At 34.5% G+C, this 20258-nt stretch overlaps 1 protein-coding gene across 1 annotated transcript in view; it reads left to right on the top strand.

The window, feature by feature from the left end:
• The window catches only part of LOC148952804 (uncharacterized), a 125606-nt gene that overhangs the window by 54723 nt on the left and 50625 nt on the right, over positions 1-20258 (top strand). The window contains exons 4-6 of the mRNA XM_089087428.1: positions 5684-5761; positions 7997-8043; positions 15964-16061. Coding sequence (XP_088943554.1) covers positions 5684-5761; positions 7997-8043; positions 15964-16061 — 223 coding nt within the window. The remainder of the gene's footprint in view (positions 1-5683; positions 5762-7996; positions 8044-15963; positions 16062-20258) is intronic.

The following is a 20258-nucleotide window of genomic DNA, read 5'->3' as shown; positions in this document are numbered from 1 at the left end:
CACAGAGAAAATGAAAACATTTAAAGTCTTTCTTTTAAAAATGCGGATGGAAACGTTTGACCTAGTTGTGAGCCAGCAATAATTTTTTTTTTTTTGCTTAAGTTTCAATTACGCTCAAACCGGAGTTGGGTTTGCATTAGATTTTATCTCCTATTTATATTAAATTTGTATGTAATGATTGTTAAATTAATTAGCCGCTTTGAACGTTATCAGAATGAGTCAATTTAACTTTGATAGTGACCTCAGCACGATATCCAACTGAAAATAACGCTATATCGGACTAAATTTTTAGAATAGTAGGTTTGTGTTTCCATTGTATAGCTTAAGGACAGCCATTAAAGAATTGACTTGGCAAACAAAATTGTGTATCTTAATTCAACTGAATCTAGAAAAGTTACATTAAAAGGTTTTACGTGGAGGAGGGGGTGGGGTATTTTTTAGCTTAATTAATTCGTGAATTTGTGTTCCCGAACTATTCAAAAGAAGAACAAACTTACTTTACTAAAAATGCAGTCCTAAATTTTAATTTTTTTGGTTGAATATTTTGCTAAGATATTCAGCTTGCCAATTTCAGTTGACTTGCTCTGTCAACTTAAATTAATGTAATGTAAAAGCAATTTGAATCGAAAACTTCGATAATAGCAATAATGTTTATGTAGTCAAACTTAATTTTAACAGATTATATGGTGTTTTGTGTCGCAATTTTACTTTGAAAATGACCTGCGAAGGTATGTCAAGGGCGCTGGAAGGGAGAAACGAATTGTCCTATTGTCGGAATTTATGTAACTCGGCTTTTCTGGCCTAGATAATGTAAGCGGACCAATTTTCAGAATCTGTTTTATTATTCTTTTATTATAATTATTGTTCTATTGTACCATTTTTGATTTTTATTTCCGTCGTGTAGTTTCTATTATTTTTTACTATCATTTCTTTGATCAAATTTGCACCTATAAGTCTTTGATTTGCTCGCCCTTAGGCATCCACCGTCTATGGTGCTGAACTTCCACTGTTATAAGTTGCCCAAACTAATCGGGTATCAGTAAAGGCAGCAGTTCTTTTCCTATTTGGATTCAAAATTAATACCCATATTTATACCCATATCCATTAATACCAAAATTATACCCATGTTGTATAATTATACCAAAATTATACAAAATATTAATATCCATTAATACTAAAATTATTAATAAATTAATACCAAAATTATTACGTGACAACAAACCATAAGCAAAACTTATTTCTCTCTGTCTTTCTTTACAAAAAGGGAAAAGGTAAAAAGGGGGCAAAGAGGGAAGTTTTTGAATAGATTGGGATAGAAGAAGAGTGTGCGCATCTGGGTTGGCCGGTGGCCGTCTGGTAGTACAGTGGGTTTTGGGTAGTTGCAGTAGAAGTAATAGTTTATTCATAATCGATAGTTGATTTATGTATACATCTATCCAATTAATACTATGAAAATATTTGGATCTGTAAATTTCATGAACCTAAATTTTCAATATAATGTAAAGTTAAAATAAAAATAATACGATGTGTTCAGTAATCTAAACAATTCTTTCGCTAAAATACCTTAAGATAATATTCTAAAATTAATATTAAATATAATTTCATTGAATTAATACAAAATTGTATCCACTGTAAAAGTCAGCTTACTGACCGTGGCCCAGCTTACAATCGGCCGAGCAAAAAAAAGAAAAGACAAGGTAATCAAAGCCTCAAACAGTTATTCTAACACTGGACCGATGATTTTTGTCCCAATGCAAATTACCTGGAAAAAACAAATGGTCATTAATGGCACCACTGTTATTTAGACCTTGGTAAAATTTTAAACTTCAATCTCGAGCCAGTTAAGAAAAATCTATCGATTTTCACGATATAAATGTAAAACTAGCATGTTATCGACACCAAGCTGTCTGAGGCCGGCTACGCATGTTCCTTCTCCATCAAACTCTATTTAAAGCCTAGCCTTTCCCACTCAAGAAGTTCCGATTTCCCGTAAATTAATCCTTACAACCTCCTTCCGCCCAATTCTGCGAAGACCTGCTTTCAGTTTGGACCTAGATGGCTGGACAAAAAGGATGATTCTCGGAAGTCTTTCATCCGCAGAAGGTATCCCACCCATTTTAATCTTTCATTATAGCTCTAAAAAGTTGGACAGAACCAAAATTTTGAAATAAGCTCAGTCAGACGGGTAAGACAATTCTTGTAAAAAGCACCTCATAAATCATTTTCTGTATTTGGAATGCCCAGTTTCAGAAACATACCTAACCATTGTTCTTTCCAATATCCTAATTCTGGTCTTCAGACTTATCTTCCCATTTTTCCTAACTTTTCAACCGTAAAAACACGTCCTATGCTTTCTTGTTACCCAATATAACTTTTTGTCTTCATTTATTCAACTCAACTCAAACGATTTTATTGTCAAACGCCTTACACGGTCATGCTGATCAGTGACAGTTCTTGTCACAGCAAAAGATATGGCATTGGATATATAAAAATCACAGCGACATCGTCTTGCAAATCTATATGTTATTTCGAAATATCAGAAACAGAGACCTAAGACATTCAAATATACAACTTTCTGAGAAAAGTTTAAAATAAAAGCTCAAATTAAAGACAATACACCTTTGAATTCAACAACAAATAAAATAATAATGAACTAAAACAAATATATACAATTTTTGGCAACTGAGTCTAGTATTAAAAGCCTTGACAAACTAGGGAACGAAACTGTTTGTGTAACGCAGATGTTTTGCTGTTACCGGCTGAATTATACGTACCGGTTCAGCAAATTGTCGCGGGATCCGCTTGCACGAAGGGAGATACTGAAGAGGGAGGATTTGACAAAGCCGCGGGTTTGCCAACATACCGGCACCAAACTTAAAACGAATTTCATCACGGCGTTCCGAAAGAGTTTTAAGGGAAAATTGTTTTGAAAGGGAGAAATAAGGGACTCTAGGAGATGTGGAAACTGCCAAAAGAGCTCGGTATCAGTTTAAATTAATTTTCAAGCCTTTTCTTGCGCACTGATCGCACATAATATCCAAAAATCATTCATTTTGCTAACATTTTCATTTAAAACGGTCAGATCATCAGCATAATCTAAGTTTTGAGATTTTTACTTACCGATTTGATTCCGTGCTCTCAAATAGCTTTCGCCGTGGCGATTATGACAAATTCCATTAAAATGACCTGTGTAAATGAGTATAGGGTTCAATCCTGATTCAATACGAAACCTTCTGTGAACCCTGCTTCCTACCTCAACCGCATTAGCGTTAATCTCGTACATTGGACTAATCACTTTAATGTATTTATCTGGTATACCATACAATGATAGTAACTTTGCTAGAGCTCTTCTATGGGCTTAATCAAACACTTGTTCTTCATCTTTAAAGTTCGGGACCAAATGGGTCTGATAACTCATGATTCTCAATTATTAATCCAAAAATAAAAATTTGGTAGACCCATCCTCTGTCCTTCCTAAATCCTTCATAAAACCACGCTCTTTGTCTCTTAGAACTCTATCTACGGCATCCCTAAGTTTAAAAGTATCATCACACTAAGTAATTTGTGCCCTACAAAAAGCAGGCTAATGCCTCTGTAATTACTGCTCTCCCTCTTTATTCCCTTCTTATAGAAGGGACTAATTGAATTTTTCTGAAATTGCTTTTTACTTCCTTTTTTCAAAAATTACTCATCCTATTCTCTAATTTATCTCTTAACTTCACCCTTTTTATTTTTCAACCCTTTAATATTGTCTCTAATTTTCCTCTCAATATGATTATTCATTCAACTGTCACAAACAAGTGTCACGTACTTTTTAATCATATCTTTATTATTTCTTGTAACTCTATCACGGTTTAGCACATTCACGAAACGTTCTACTCGTCTCTCCTCAACTCTTTTCTTATCATTAATTATTCCTATTCTTAACTGGGAGATTTTTAAATTTACGATTGCCACTCAGTCTTTTAACGTGCCAATGCAATATTTTTATTGTTATGCTGTTTGCCTGTATCTTCGATACTTCAGCAATTTTATCAATGGCCTTCACTTCACACCATCTCATTTCACCTTTTAATGCTGTCTCTACTTTCCTTACATTCTCCTTATTTTTATATGTGATCAATCAGTCAAATACTTCTTGTACAAGCCTGGCTTCTCGTGTTCCTGTTTTTTCCCCAGGACTGTGTATTAGTTTTTAGCTTATTATTATTCTATGACTTCGAATCACATGCTTTATAAATTTACAATATTTTATTATATCATTAATCAACCCAATCTACTTGATCAATTTCTTATTGTCTAAGTAACTTGATATTTGATCTAGTTAGTTGAATAGCTTCAATAATTGGGCAAAGAAGTAAAAGCCGAGCTCTTTAGATTTGTCTGGAGTGATGTCTGGAAATGCCATAAAACCTCCAGGGTTAGCAATGAAGGTGACATAAAAGCTTTTGATGGTGGGACGGAAGAAGGTTTTTAAGCCAGCTGGTTTCTGGAATTTTTTTGATATGGCTGGCTTTCATCCAAATATTTTGTATGTGTATTATTATCATGTGCTATATATCCTGTGATATTATTATCATTATTTTGTGTAATTTTTTTTTTATCATTACCCAAAGTCGCTTCTGTTGAAATACCTATCTATCTATACCATTAGATGTTCCTGAAATATGGCATATAAACTTAAATTTCTACACACATAGTGTCTTTTGATTTATTATAGTTCGGAATCCCCCTCAGACCTACCTGAAAGTTTCAGCTTAATACCCTAAGCTACGGGTTTTATGGGTTTTGAGCACTATTTAGACCGTGCTTTATCTTTAAATCCCAAACAAATTGCATGTGTGGTTTAGATCCGACCATGAGGTGGAAGTCATTGAATCATGTGTCAAAGGACACCTTTTTAGGACACCGTTTAGACACGTTAAGCATACCGTTTTTACTGACAGTTTTTTTTTGCGACTCATAATTCTGTAGCTTGAAAGTTTTTGTGTCGTCAGATGCTTGCCAATCATAATGATTGGAATAGTTTATTAATAAAAAGTAATTATAGTCAAGGCTAAAGCCAGACTAATGCTTTTTTACAATTTAAAAAATCAATTTGCACTGATCATTATTGGATAATAACTTTTGACAAAAAAAGGCACAACAGATTGTATGTGACGTTCTTCTCGTCATACATATATAAAATCAGAGTTCTTCTGATTGTGAATGGCACAGTCTATAGAACAAGGTCTGAATTGAAATATCACAACAGAGATAGTCAATTGCCAGTTTTCCTGACCAGGGGAGTTCACTCTTTCTCCGCTGTGTCTCCACTTGGATTTTTTAAGCTTTCAATTTTTTCATGTGGTTGTTTTAAGATTTGTTTAAAAAGTATTTTTGAGTGTTGATTACTATCTGGTGTCATTTTCAAGGATTTTTCTAAAGAAGCGGCCAATAAATGTGGCGGCATCAAAAGTGATAACTTTGGTCTTTGGTGGTTCAGTAGATTTATTTTAAGTCTAGAAATTAATTGTTTAAGCTCCCATTTGAAGTGCTGTCCTCCATCAGTGTCTGGAATGCTCTTTTTTGTAAATTTCGGAATTTTTTTTTCAGTATTTAGATTAGGCTTTTAATTTTTTCACTTTACTCACTAAAAAGTTCACAATCTTAAAATAATTAATCCTCATGAATTTCTTTTCAGCTTCGTCAAACATATATGAAGAAGAGGGCAGTTCCTGTTATGGATCTTAGGATAAAATTAAAAATTAGTAGAGCTCGGGTAAGTTGTTAATTTAGTTTACTCTTACTATTTTATTTACTTGATTTTTTATGCTAGAGTTGTGCTTTGTTGAAAAGTCTGTTTTTTCGAAGCTTTTGAAGGTCAACGATCAAGGAGAACGATAATCTATCCTGAAGGATAGATTGCCGGAATCTTATCGAAGAAATTCTTTTTCAAAGCCTTCACATTTTCGTGTCGTTTCTTCAAAATACTTACTATAATAGCCAGGAGCATCATCCATAAGCGAGGCTCGGACCCACGGCCAAATATTTTTGATAGGTAGGATATTGGTGCCGAGCAATGATGGCACATTTCGTGCATTCGTGCATTTCAGTATTCAAACAGTTCGTGGTAACGAACTGTTAGTAAGGAGCGACCCGGCTCAATAGTAACCGAAACTCTAAAAAACGGAATTTTGATACCGCTAGATATATCAGAAGAATTGAGTTATTCTGCTGATTCCAAATATATAAATTTCATTAAGTTTAGTCTCACCCATCAAAGGCTACGAGGCTGGGAAAATTTGCCTTATTTTCGAAAAAAGGGGGAAGATCTCCTAGAAGTCTTTGAATTCTAATGAAAATCACACCATCAAATTCAGCGTATCAGAGAACTGTTGTAGAGGTTACAAGCTTCTATATGTAAAAATACTGAAATTTGTATTTTTTGCCAGAAGAAAGATCACGGATGCGTGTTTTTGTTTTGTTTTTTTTCTTCCTTCAAGGGGTAATTTTATTGACCCAGTGGTCCTAGAATATTGTGAGAGGGCTCATTCGAACGTAAATTAAAATTTCGTAGTGCCCTTTTTAAGTGGTGAAAAAATTGGAGGGCAACTTTATTTTTTGCCAGAAGAAAGATCACGGATGTTTATTTTTTTTATTTTTTTTTCATGGGGTAATCGTATCGACCCAGTATGCCTAGAATTATTGTGACAGGGCTCATTCAAACGGATATTAAAAGCTCTAGTGCCCATTTTAAGTGATCAAAAAATTGGAGAGCAGCTGGGCTCATTCCCCACGCCTTTTCCCCTAAAATCGTGGGACTAAATTTTCAAGATAGCCATTTTGTTCATCATAGTTGATAGGCCCAATAGCCACGCCTTTTAATATAAAATACCCCCTCCACCCACAGCCCGAGGGGAAAGGTCTTAAAGTTTCAAAAATTGCCCATTGTTTACGCATTGTATTTGTTATTGGGAAGCATGCATACATTTTAGGGTGGAAAGACGAATTGTCTGCTGGGGGATTTGTTCACGGGGGAACTTTCCATGGGGAGGGAAGTTTCCAGGGGGCGAACTTCTCAGAGGAAATTACACAATGGGAGAATTTGCTAAAGTTACTATGCACAATTCTTTTATATTTCTTGCTTTCACTTTTTTGTCTCAATTTTACGCGTGGAGTTGTTAAGGGTGATTGTCTTGGGTAAATTTTCACTGGGATTGAATTGTCTAGCTCTAGAGGATACATCCTCGGAGAGGGTATTTCTCCGTGGAGGTGGGGCTGGTTTCCTGGAACTATTTAAAAAACGATCAGAAAATAATAAAACGAAAAAAAAATTTAAAAAGATTTTTCAACTGAAATTATGGAGCAACATTAAAACTTAAAACGAACAGAAATTATTACGTATATGAAGAGGGCTGCCTCCTCCTCAATACTCCGCGCTTTCCGCTAAAATTTGAATTTTGTCCTAATTCTTTAAGAATGACTCCTGAAACACGTTTAATTGAAACAATAAGACGCTTTTTTCAAATTACTAAAAAACTTCAGCGTAAAGAGCTAGTTGTTGAGGAGGGAACAATCTCCTTCATATGCGTAGTAATTTCTGTTTGTTTTAAGTTTTAATGTTGCTTTCAGTTGAAAAAACTTGTTTTTTTAATTAATTTTTATTTAGACACATCTATAGGGCTGTAAAGTTTGAATAAACAAAAACCGTTTTATTTAAGAACCTAATATAGTCGGTCACACCTTCATTGTAAATTGAAATATCCCAATCCCCTCCATAGCTCTTCAATATAGGCGAGTAAAAGCTCTCTTCTGGAAATAGGTGGCAATTAAGAAAATCGTTAATACAAATACAACATCAGAACTGTGTCTTACATATGCAAGGTGTCTAAATCATATCCAAGAAGGACGTATAGGATATAGGGTTACTATTAATTTTAGTTAAGCAAAATAAAGTAATGATATAGTTATAACATTTTAATATAGATAAGTTTAATAACAACCTTTTTTTAAGGCCCTTCAAAGAGCATATACAAGAAGCGGTCCAGTTGTTGAAAATAGGTAAGATGCATTTTTATTTGTCGGTTTGCTTTTCTAGTAGGAAAATTTAAATCCCTTAAAATGTATCTCGTAGAGAAATAAAAGATTTAGGTATTAAAAATATATTTAGGAAGAATCCATTGTTAATGCTGCTGAATGATATTGCCAGATAATGTATTAAGTTTTCTTTTTCAAGCCCTACTCTGATGACGCAATCTGTCATAGAAAACTTTATTACTTGAATTGTTTGCTGCAACCATTAAAATGCCACTGTTTGCCACCACTGCCACCAATGCCACCACTAATCTATTTGAAATACCTTTACTCACCTTCTCGTATAAATTTGTTTTAATTTTTGAAGTATATTTTAATATAATCTATACATCTGGGTTCTGTGTAAAATGCCTTTACTCACCTTCTCGCATAAATTTGTTTTAATTTTGGAGGAATATTTTAGTATAATCCATACATCTGTGTTCTTCTTTATATATCACACATATTTGTTCAGACATATATAATTCAGATCCCTTATTTTTAAGTTCTCCAGCCCTAAATGCGGGCTGCTAAAGACAGATTCAAGGACACTTCAAAGGCGGGTCAAGTAATTAGCGAATAATATCCAGCGCTGCGGAAGGTTGAAGGAACAGTAGTTCTACTTTTATTTGTGTTGTAGTTTCTGTTCATGTTTGTTAAATTTTGCTTTTAAGGAATAACAAATCAAAATTTTCGATTTTTCAGCAACATTCTTTTAGGAAAAACTATGCTTACGAGCACTTCAACGCGTATAATGTATACTTACAACATTCTCCTATTTCTGTATTTTTTTTTTTTTTTTTTACATTTCATGAAAAATATCTTAGTTGGTTTGGAAAACACAGAAAAAGATTCTAGTAAATCTTTTACGTCACAAAAACAAAGAAATGAACATAAAGACGACAAACGGGTCTATGGCCAGTAAATGAAAGCGAAGAGAAACAACAAAAATCCAACGAATATTTAGCTCGTATATAACAAGGCGTCTTCAGCGTAAAAAAAAAACAAACTAGAAACTAAAACTAAAAATTATAACTAAAACATATATATATAAAACTAAAATAGATAGAAATAAAATATATAATTTACAATTACTTACATTTATAATTTGCAACTTGCAACTACTTCCGTCAAACAACGAAAGTAACTGCATAAAAAATTTAAAATAACAAATGAAGTAGAAATATGAATAATTGCCTTAGCTTAAATAAAATGTCATTGTAAAAACTTCAAGTTTGGAATCTTTTGGACACTTTTTTGTTAACATTTCATTAGAAACATTTAATTTACTTAGAAAACATACAAAAAAAATCTGGTAAACTTTGACTTAACATGGAATGTTAACGTAAAACTTTAGGTTTTGACAATGTTTTCCCCTTACAACGCTTAAAACATAAAAAAGTATATACTCACCTACATATTAAAATACATTTGAATGTCTGCTAGTAACCTTTATTAACAACTATTATTAAAAATGAATTGTTTGACAACACCGTCATTCGATGGTAATAATTCATTTCTGTTCTACTCTCTTAATTTTTAAGCGTTGCCTGTAGTTAATATATCTTGTTAATAGGTCAAAAGGCGGTGTTGTCAAAAAATTCATTTTTAATAATAGTTGTTAATAAAGGTTGCTAGCAGAAATGTATTTGAATTGGTAGTTATTGTCCGCGTAGCTGTGAAATATTTTTTTTTGCCCTCTTGATTTTAATATTAATATAGGTCTTGCAATCAATATCCCAGAGAATCTGTCAATACCAAGTTTAATAAAGACCAAATTCTGTTTGTGCAATAAATAATTGTCAAATTTTGATTTTGGGCAGTTATTTTGAAATATTAGCCTCAAACGTGTGGTCTACTGTTTCATAAATTCTTAATTTTAACGGATTTACGATTTAAATGAAGTTTGACGTGTCTACGGGTGTGTTATGAGGGACATCTATTTGAATATCAGATAAATTGGTTTTACGTAAATTTTATGTTTAACTATTTAGTAGTTCTTCAAAATTTCTTGGTTACGATAATATCCTTTTTCTTATAGTTCTGCTTTAAAATTTGTGCTTGACTATCTAATTTTACCATCTTTAATTTTATAACAATTGTCATATCATTACACGTTATATTGATAATAATAAAACTGAGATTTAAGAGCGCTTTATTATAGTTAGAGAATTTGGTGATAATGGGCTGATTCAATATCCCTTTTTTAATTGGTTTCGTCTCCTTAAGCAAAGAAGAATAGCAGTTTTTTTCGTGTAAGTTTTTAGTATGTTGGTTAGTCTTATATCTGCTGTTAAAAATTTAAATTCGGCTTTCTTTTCTTTGATTAATTAAAAAAAAACTTGCAAAAAAGAAGTTTTCAAAGAATATTAAAGAGCCTTATTAAACTAAGGACCCGGAGGAATAAATTCTTATAATGATTCAAACTTTAAACTGCCAGAAATTACGATTAAAGAATAAACGAACCTAGAACGAACAGAAATTAGATAAATATTCTTAGCAAACAAACATACGAAAGGTACAAATATAAAGGAACAAATAAATCTTAAACAGTCGAAACATAATTTGAATGTTCAGATCAAACTTAAAATGGACAAAAATCACTACAAGCGAGAGTTTGGCTACTACCCTCTCCCTTAACACAGTCTAAAGCCTTCTCCTTCATTTGCGTTTTATTGAAAGCTATGTGTCTTGAACTGTTGTTTGAAACTAGTGAAATTAAACTGAATATTTGATGTACAATCACATTAATTGCTGAAAGCTCAGCAATTCAAAATTGTATTTCACTGCAATTTTTATTTTCATTTTCATTGTGGTAAGTACAAAATAAATATTCGTAATATAATTTTCAATATATTTATTAAAATATTTTCAGTAAAGCACAAATTACCCAGTAGGCTTTAGACTTATAGTTAGGCGAGGGGAAGTCAACCACTCACAAGTGTTGTTTTTTTCATTTTAAGTTTGATTGAATATTCCATTTAAGTTTTACTCTTTTTAAGATTTATTTATTTATGATAGTATCTGTTATATGTTCGCTTGTTATGATTTCTATTTAATTTCTGTATTTTTGGGTCTCATTTATTCTTTAATAGTAATTTCTGGTCGTTTTGAGTTTGAGTTATATGAATTTATTTTTGCTGTTGGTAAGTTTATTATGGCTCTTTACTTTTTTTGAAAACTTTTTGTCGGATAGGTTTTTTTTTTATTTCTTTTTGTTCGTGAATGCCAAAGTTTAAAGTTTTCCAATTTCAATCTATTTTTTTTTTCAACATCAAAGTTTTTATGATAAAATTAATTTTTTTTATCAGCATTAAAGTTTCAGAGTTTAGCAACCCCCTCAATATTCCCTGAAAGTAATTACGAATAGATGTAGTAGTAGTTGCAAGCAGTTGCGGTCACAGTTGAAAGTTGTCGTAGTTGGAAGCAGTCACACTTGCAGTTACAACCACTCTCATTTGCAGCTGCAATAGTTGCGACGAACACCACACTGCCTTTTCATCATAAATACAAACAGCAATGAGTTTTTTCTTTAGTCAGTGGAATCTTTACCCTAAATGAATATTTCCACCTCAGGACGGTGGTGCCTTCTTTCACCTCACTTTATGTCCCCATCCTGGTTGAGGTTCCCTGAAGAAAAGAAGATAGAACTAAAAGATTTTAGTTTTAATGGTAGTACTTTAATGCGAGTTTTTTTTTTTTATATTTTTTCGTTTGTTTTGCTGAGGACGGTCCTTGTTTATTGGGTCGAAAAATTCATATAGGGTAAAGTTCCACTGTCTTGAGAAATAATTCCCTGTTGTTTCTACTTGTTGTTTGTATTTACGCAATAGTAGTAGTAGCTGCCCCGAAAGTTTCAAGTTGATGGCCTTGTCAGTTCCTAAGGTTTTTCAGATATGCCTTTTGATAACTTGGATACACATAGTTTATTTTATTTAGCTCAACATAACCCTCAGCATTTACTGAAATTTTTGCTCAATACCCTTAGCCCTTTTGGACACATCAATGAACAAATATTCCCGCTTTCCTAATGACAAATTCTGTATATAAAGAATGGACAAACCACATAAATTACATTCCTTGCCCCAGGGCTGCGGGGGCCTTACATCCCCAGTGACTTAGCTATTAGATGTTGAAATTATTTTGAATTAAGTAGCTTTTTAAGATCTCCATCAGTTCCAAGGAAAGAATCTAAAAGGGCAAATGGGATGGGAGGGAGGGGGAATAGGCGGCTGCCCTTTGTTCCTTTTTCGACATAGATTTAAAGTTTCTACTTAACACCTTTAGCCGTTCCGTATAGTGTGTTTTGATTTTGTTTTACATCTCCCTCGGCATTTTCTAGAAGTTTTATGTTAATATTCTTAGCCTTTTTGGAGACTCGGGATGAAACATACCACCTTTCCCCTATAACCATCCTTGTATTTAAACAATGGGTCACTTATGTAAATTACAGCGCTTGTCCCAAGTGCTGTGAGGGTCAAGTCCTCCCTAGAGGTATAGTTATTAGACTTTTTTCGATTATGTTGAACTAGATGACTGTTCCAAAGGAAGAGTCATCTAAAACAGTGAACAGTGGTCGGAGGGTGGTTGCCCTCCGACCACTTTAACATCTTCCTGAACATGCTCTGAAACTTTAAACTGAATTTCTTCACCTATTTTTATGGTATTGCAGATTCTCCTTTTTGATAAACAGAATGCACAAAATACCTTTAAATTTAGTTTAACATGTCCCTCTACATTCCTCGAAGTTTAATCTTAATACCCTTAACCTTCTCACCCTGAAGAAAAAATTCTTCATTTTTTCTAATGAAACACCCTGTGTGTAAAAAAAACAACAAATTGCATAACTTATAGTCCATACCCTGGGGGCTCTGGGGGTCATAACATCCCTGGAGGCATAGTTACTAGACTTTGACTGTTTTGAACAAAATCGCTATTTAAAATTTTTGATCAGCGATAAGGTGAGGGACCCTCTAAAAGGGATAAGGGCGTTTGATTACCCCCTAATAGCTTTTCAGTATCCCCTGAAAGTTTCGACTTAATACCCTCAACCGTTCCTTTGATATTGGTGATATGTCCTTCTAACAATCAGCAACACACACGGTTTCTTATTGTTTTCGGCATCCCTTTCCAAAGCTTTTGGGGGCTATGTCACCCCATAAGGCTTCTAAATCTTGCATGTAAACTATAGGCAATTTGCATAATCAACGATCCTTGGACAATTAGGTCATGGAATTCTTATAAATATAGCTGTAGGACCCTGTGACTAGTTTAAACAAATGGCAAATCGAAAATTTCTATCAGTGTTGAGCAGAGGAGGCACCTAAAAAGTAAGGGGATTGGGGTGGTTGCCCTAAAATATTTCTTCAATATCTCTTAAAAATACCTTTTATTTTCAACTACATACTTTCAGTTGTTATTTAGATATTGCTAAAATTCTCTTTTTACAACCAGAAAGCAGTTTACAGCACATAGCGTTTTGATTTTGTTCGACATCTCTCAAGATTTTCTCGAAATTTTACTTTAATGCCCTAAGCCTTTTTGGAGACCCACAATCAAAGATGCCATCTTTTTCAATAAAAATCCGTATATGTTAACAATGGGCAAATTGCATAACTTGTGGCCATTGCCCGGAGACTGGAGGTTGGTATGTCAACCCTGAGGGCGTAGTTATTTGACCTGTGAACTATTTTGAACAAAATGACCTAAAAATTTTGAACTGATGCATTTGGGGGAAAAGGGCATTGTGATTTTGTTTTTCTTTGATAACTTTTGACTCTTAACAAGGACACCAAAACTGCCTTGGCGTATTGTTCTGTGGCCTGGTCGCCATGTTTTTAGAGACATAGAATGCCGGTATATTTTCTTTAAGTCCTGATATACAGCCAAAGCTGGGATAGATTAGAAATACTATCCTATAACAGCAGACTAAAGGCAATTTCTCTTGGTCACTGTATTAAGCACGGGTTACCCGTCACGGTGTCCTAACATGTACAGTAATCCTGGTGGCAACGGCAAGACAACACAGCCCTTTGTTATGAAAATACAGGGGGCCTATTCATTCGTGTCGTAATAGTTGTTTTGTTGTGGTATACAGAGATGTTATGCGTTTTTAATTATCAGTAAGAATTCTTCCATAAATGATCACCGGACCATTATAAGTAGAGAGACAATCACAAAGTTTATATGTCTGAAATTGAGAGGTTATGGTTGCAATGACACAGTTACAAGGATTTGGTCTAGTGTATTCTCAATTTCCTTTTATTAATGTTGCTATATTAACTGTAAGTATGTTGGCTGTTTTTGCAGGACCAGCCATAGAAGGAGGAAAGTAGAATTTATTGGTGGAGGAAGGCAATTCTTATGGATATAAAACCTATCCCTTTTTTACTATTTCTTACTTATATCCCATACGTCGTCATGAGTCGTATTGGTGCCATCTTATTTACATGTTACTGTACCAGGCATTTGTAAGATGTGCAGTTACCCGCTTTCTTTAAAACTGCACGAGGTCGTCTTACTTTGTCTCTCTCTTTGTCTGCTAGTTCGTTGGTTGCCGTCCACTCGATCTCCAAAACAATTTTGGCAGTCATGACTTCTCCATCTAATGAACAATGCCTAATCTGTTGTCAATTTTTTCCAGAGCATTGTTACTCCCCTCTATCGCTGTTCTTGAAGTTTTTGGTTAGAGAATCTATTATGATTTTTTAACCCGGCTATACGTACGACGAAGGTATTTCGTTTTGAATGTCAGTATTTTTCGTTCACTAGTTTCATAGTCAACGTCTTACAAGCTTACACAGTAACTGGGCCGATTAAGGGGTGGAAGAGGCTTAGCTTCAGGTTTTGCTGATAATGTTTATTCTTGAGGAGGTGGGGGCAACCTCTTGGAGGTTTTACTTTTTAGAGTATGTCTTCTTTTTATGTCGTTAGAGTAATTGCTATCTGGATTTACCTTGGTAGTGAGCTTGAAAATGAGTTACAGACTCGACAACTTCGCCACTTACTATTACATGGACGGGAGATGAGTTAGGGTGTCTTGTTGTGTGTATGACTTGTGTCTTTTCTGAATTATTACACGTTACCAAGCATAGGCCTGTAAACTTGGTATAGTTTCAGTTTGCTTATCAAGGTCGCCAGCATAAGCTTGGGTGTCTAGGTTGACTCGACTAATATTGAGTCCTACTTTGTTTTATAGTAGGAATAGGCTGGCGTGCAAAAATACACTCAATAGTTGAGGAGACAGTATGCAACCCTTAAGCACACCCGAGTTTGTTGCAAGTTTCTCTGTCTCTTTTGTGGGTTAGAGCATAACTGCGGTTTCGTCGTGCATGTTTTTTTTAATATATTGACTTGTCATACCCCGTTTCACCATACAAGATCAAAGGGCTGCATGGAGTCTATAAATAGTTGAAAGTTTCTACACAGAACTGTTCCAGCTTTGAATGTGTGACCAAGAGTGTCCTTGTCTGAATCCGGAGGTGTGTTGTTCACCCTCTAGACAATTTTATCCAAGACGTCAGTAGTTACTGACGAGGGGGTTTACTTTAGTTTGGAACGTAGGATTTCTTTGTCTGTGCATGGAAGCTACTCCGGGTAGGGCTATGGTATTTGTTACAGATGAAATCCACTGCTACGAGATGAGGTGCCCATCTCGATGAGGTTTACTATTGTTTCCCATAATATTGGTATCCCTGTGATGATATATAACACTGCAAGAATTGTAGATAATAAACCACTTATAGTTGGCTTCATTAATATAATAAAAAAGTAAGATAAATAGGCTAATAGATCGAAATTTATGAAAATCATAAAAATATCTCTTGGTTGAAAAGGTCTTTCCCGAGTAAAGGCTGGCTCAGCTTAGAATTTTTTTAGTTACGTCTAGTTACTCGTTCTGTATTCCAGGATCAAGAACGTCCTTAATAGAAAACTACTAAAAAAGTTCAAGCAGCCATTGATTCTTTCAAGATCTAACAAATGCAGTGTCAAGGAAAGACTAGGACGTAAGTATTTTTTGTCTTTTTTGTTTGTGTTACTGGTTTATAATTGTCTTCACCAAAAACTTCAGGTTCAGTCGTTCAGTCAATTATCAATTTTTGGCTCTTCAGAAAAATAATAATTTAAGTGATATTGTATTTATTTTTTTCGCCTTCCAGAACCGTTTCATAAGTGTTTTTAATGAATTTTCAAGTTGATTATGTAAGTTGTTACGCATTAATTAAAAGAAACTTTTCGAAAAATAAGTCTTCCACAGAAAAAGAAAGGCCATATTAAACTTACGCTTAGCAGAAACAAATACCTTTATAATAATTCAAACTCAAAATTGACCAGAAATTAATATTAAAGAATAAATGAAATTCAAAACGAACAGGAATGAAACAAACAATCGTAGTAAGCAACCATACGACAGGTACTAACATAAATGAATAAATACATCTCAAAACGGGTAAAACCTAAATTGAAAATGCAGATCAAGCTCAAAACGAACAAAAATTACTACAAACCAGAGTTTGGCTACTTCCCCTTCCCCCTTCCCGAACTGTCAGTCTAAAAGCCTGCTGCATCATTTGCGCTTTGCCAGTAACTAAGTATCTTACAAATATCTCGTTTTGTACTTATTACAACATTGAAAATAAAAATAAAGTTCCAGTGAAATTAAATTTTCAACTGATGAATTTCCAGCAATTAATATCAAATATTCATTTTAATGTTTTTAATTCTTTCAATGACTCATCAAGACAGAAATAGTTTTCCATAGAAACAAGAGTTTGGCTAATGCCCAGACTCATTAGGAAACGAATTGTATAGGAAAACCAACTATGTTTCAAATATTTTTATTTATACTTATTACAACATTGAAAATAAATATAATAATTACTCTCAAATACAATTTTGAACTGGGGAGTTTTCAGCAATTAATATGATTATTTATCAATGTTGGGGTTCCACCCCCTGTTTCTTCTCTTTTCAGATAAATGACCCATTTTCTTTTCTGTAATTATATTTGCCTATAAGATAATTTTTAATCCTAAGTTCAGTTCTGGTGTCTAAGCTAGATTCTTTCGCAATAAGTAAGCTTTGAACTAAATTTTGTTTTGGACTTCCTTGCCTGAGCCATTGAAAGATAAAGTTAAGAAAAAGTGGAATGGATTTTGAATGGGTATTGAGAGGATTGGCTAGGCCAAGCGAAGGTCCACCCCTATGAAAAGTTTTTGTACAGAACGAAATTTGAGTTAGTCTACATTAAGACCCCTTCTGGGGAAGTCTATTCTTTTTTTGTTATATGTATGTGACCTTTGGAAGATTACATGTAAGATATTTTCTACAGCCGTCTAGACTAATTTTTCCAGGAACCCAGACACGGTAGGAACAGTTACGAGATACCGTCATTATTACTTGTATAGGGGGGCTCGTTACGTCCAAGGAGATAGTTAGATATTTTTTAGTGGTGACCCGGGTTGGGTACATCCTTGGCCTTAGAATTTGGCAATTATAATACTTGATCGCATTATCATACCCTGGGGCAGGGCATACTATTAATCGGTTGTTGTCAAACCCGGTATCTACAAAACTGTTGTGGTAAATGTAGGCATCCCATTATAATATTAAGTGTAACCTGGGGCTTCCCCTTCCATTAAGTGGTGTAGCACCATTTTTGCACCAATAAGTAGTGACACCCGTACCTTACCACACCAATACTGGTGGCATCGTGGCTTACCAGTATAATATTGGTGGCAGCAAGAAAAGGAGCTATTAACAACACCGATAGTAAAAGAATTCCGCGTTTTCGAATAGATAATTTAATTTAGCTTACAGAATAGCCTATTGTGATTACATATAAAAAAAAAAAATACGGAATCAATTAATAAAACTATATTAATTATCTGGGCTTTGCCTAGCTAAATAATAATAAGTAATAAAATTTAAGAATCAATATACCACGCAAGTAATTGACTTGTGAGACAAGGGAGGCTGCGTTACCCACATACAATCGGCAAATTAAAACGCAACAATTTTTCACGAAAAGATAAAAAGAGACATTGATAAAAGGATTTTCATTTAGACGGAAGACGTTAAGTAAACCTTGAAGTAATGGCGGACGAACGGAGAATTCAGACAAGATCAGAAAAGGGACAGTTGGAAGAATTGGACATGGATTCGAAAAAAACTACCGCGGTAAAAAAAAATCGTATACAGACACACAATTGTATGCGACTCCCGCGTGGAAATACCCTAAGAAAAACACCATCACATAAAACCATATATCACCCAGGGGGTGAAATAGACATATCAGACACGTGTAAGGGGAAATCTTCAAAACAAAATCAGTAATAGAACGATCTCCGGTACAAACCGTGGAGGAAGAAAAGAGTTTGAGGCAGATTCAAAAAGAATTATTCCCATAGAGAGAAACTCAGACAAAAGAACCAGTGGCGATTATACATGAAGAAAAATTATTATATGAAAATACTGGTAAAACAAGACAAACCCACCCTTAAGATGAGGTACAAAATGTAGAGGAGTTGCGGGTAAGACGAAATATAATTATAGAACGAACAGAATCCGGAAACGAAGTAAGAGGATATAAAGACAGAGAGAATCATAGTAGATAAAGTAGCGGGAGTAGCAAAAGCCTAATTCCCAGCAGGGGCGCGCCGGAATTTGCTCAAACAGATACTACACAACAAACATTAAATTTTATGAAGGAAGAGAAAATAGCCAGAGAAGAATAGAGAGAGGCTGATAGAGAGAATAGAAGAGAACAAATGCAAATAATTGCAGGGAAAAATTCCCAGGAGCCTTAGGGATCGTCCGCTGTAAATTTATTGCATGCAGTGAAGATGTACATTTGTACCTCTACAAATTTGAAAAAACCGCGGGATTAAATGAATGACCGAGAGAAAATTGGGTGACAAGAATACAGCCCTTCCTTAACTACAAAGCACAAACTGCTTTTAAGGCATTACCGATACGCTACTCAAGAGATTTTGAAAGACTTAAAACAAGCCATTTTTGAAAAGTTTCAACCCCTCCTGAGCACTTTCAAAGGAGGTTTAGAAGCGAAAGAAAACGAGACAACGAAACTTATAAAGAATTCGGGTACAAATTAAAAGATACGTGTTTAAAATGGCTAGAGTTAGAAAATTATAGAAGACCCAGAGGAGATAAAGGAAGAATTGACGGAAGTGATAGACAAAACAGTAATGGAACAATTTTTTAAAAATACCCACAGAGAATTGAACATATATTTGAAAGCAAAGAACCCAAAAACAAGTAAAGAAATGACGGAAATTGCAAATAGGTGGACCGAAATAAGAGAGGAAGTTGAGGACACAGACATATTTCAATTCAGAGAGTATAACAAAAATAGGCACTATAACACAGCACAAGGAAAATTAACCTGCTATGACTGTGGTACTACGGGGTATTTTGCAAGAAACTGCCCCAGTAAACATGACCAAAAACAACATAAAACGACAGCCTGGGCCATGACCCATAATAAGGAAAAAAATTACGCATAAAATATATGGAAAATTGAACAGGGAATTAGTTGAAATGGCAATTGATTCCTACAGTGACCAAACCTATGTGCGAACTGACCTAATTAATAGAACGGAGATGTACCATAAAAATAAGATTACAACATTATGTTATTATGACGATAAGCACCCATGCCCGTCTGCTTGGGTTAGAATAGAAATTGCAGGGAACGACGGTACAATCCAAAGAAAAACGCAAAAGTAAGCTTAGTACCTATGCTAGCAGTGGATGTTTTAGTAGAAGGAGACTTTGGAGATGTTGGAAATCTCCTATCCTTAAAAGTGACTTCTTTAACAGTGGGAAAATTAAAAAACTACACTAAGACGGAAAAATATACAACTTCCTTGACTACGGATGACGGTGGACCGGCCCATAAAATAATTTAGGAGGTTGCGCCCCCCTGTTTGTAAAACGAACTGCTTGATACCCGGGTTCGAAATGTTGAAAATCCACAAAAACGGGATGCGGAAGTCAAAAGACCACAGAATAAATACGACGCGCGAAAATGAGAGTTGGATTGGAAAAACTTGGGAAGGAATCTTAGTATTATCAACTCAAAAGAGATGTCGATCCTTTATGAGGGGGAGGAATCCCTTGGGGAAGATCCCCCGCGGGAAGTCGCAAAATATAGCCCTTTTCCTCAATGCACAACTGGCGGA

The sequence above is a fragment of the Artemia sp. Qi Xiang Cuo genome, chromosome 4 (genome assembly GCF_049724085.1).
Source record: "Artemia sp. Qi Xiang Cuo chromosome 4, ASM4972408v1, whole genome shotgun sequence".
Lineage (NCBI taxonomy): Eukaryota > Metazoa > Arthropoda > Branchiopoda > Anostraca > Artemiidae > Artemia > Artemia sp. Qi Xiang Cuo.
This window is presented reverse-complemented; position numbering and strand designations above follow the sequence as displayed.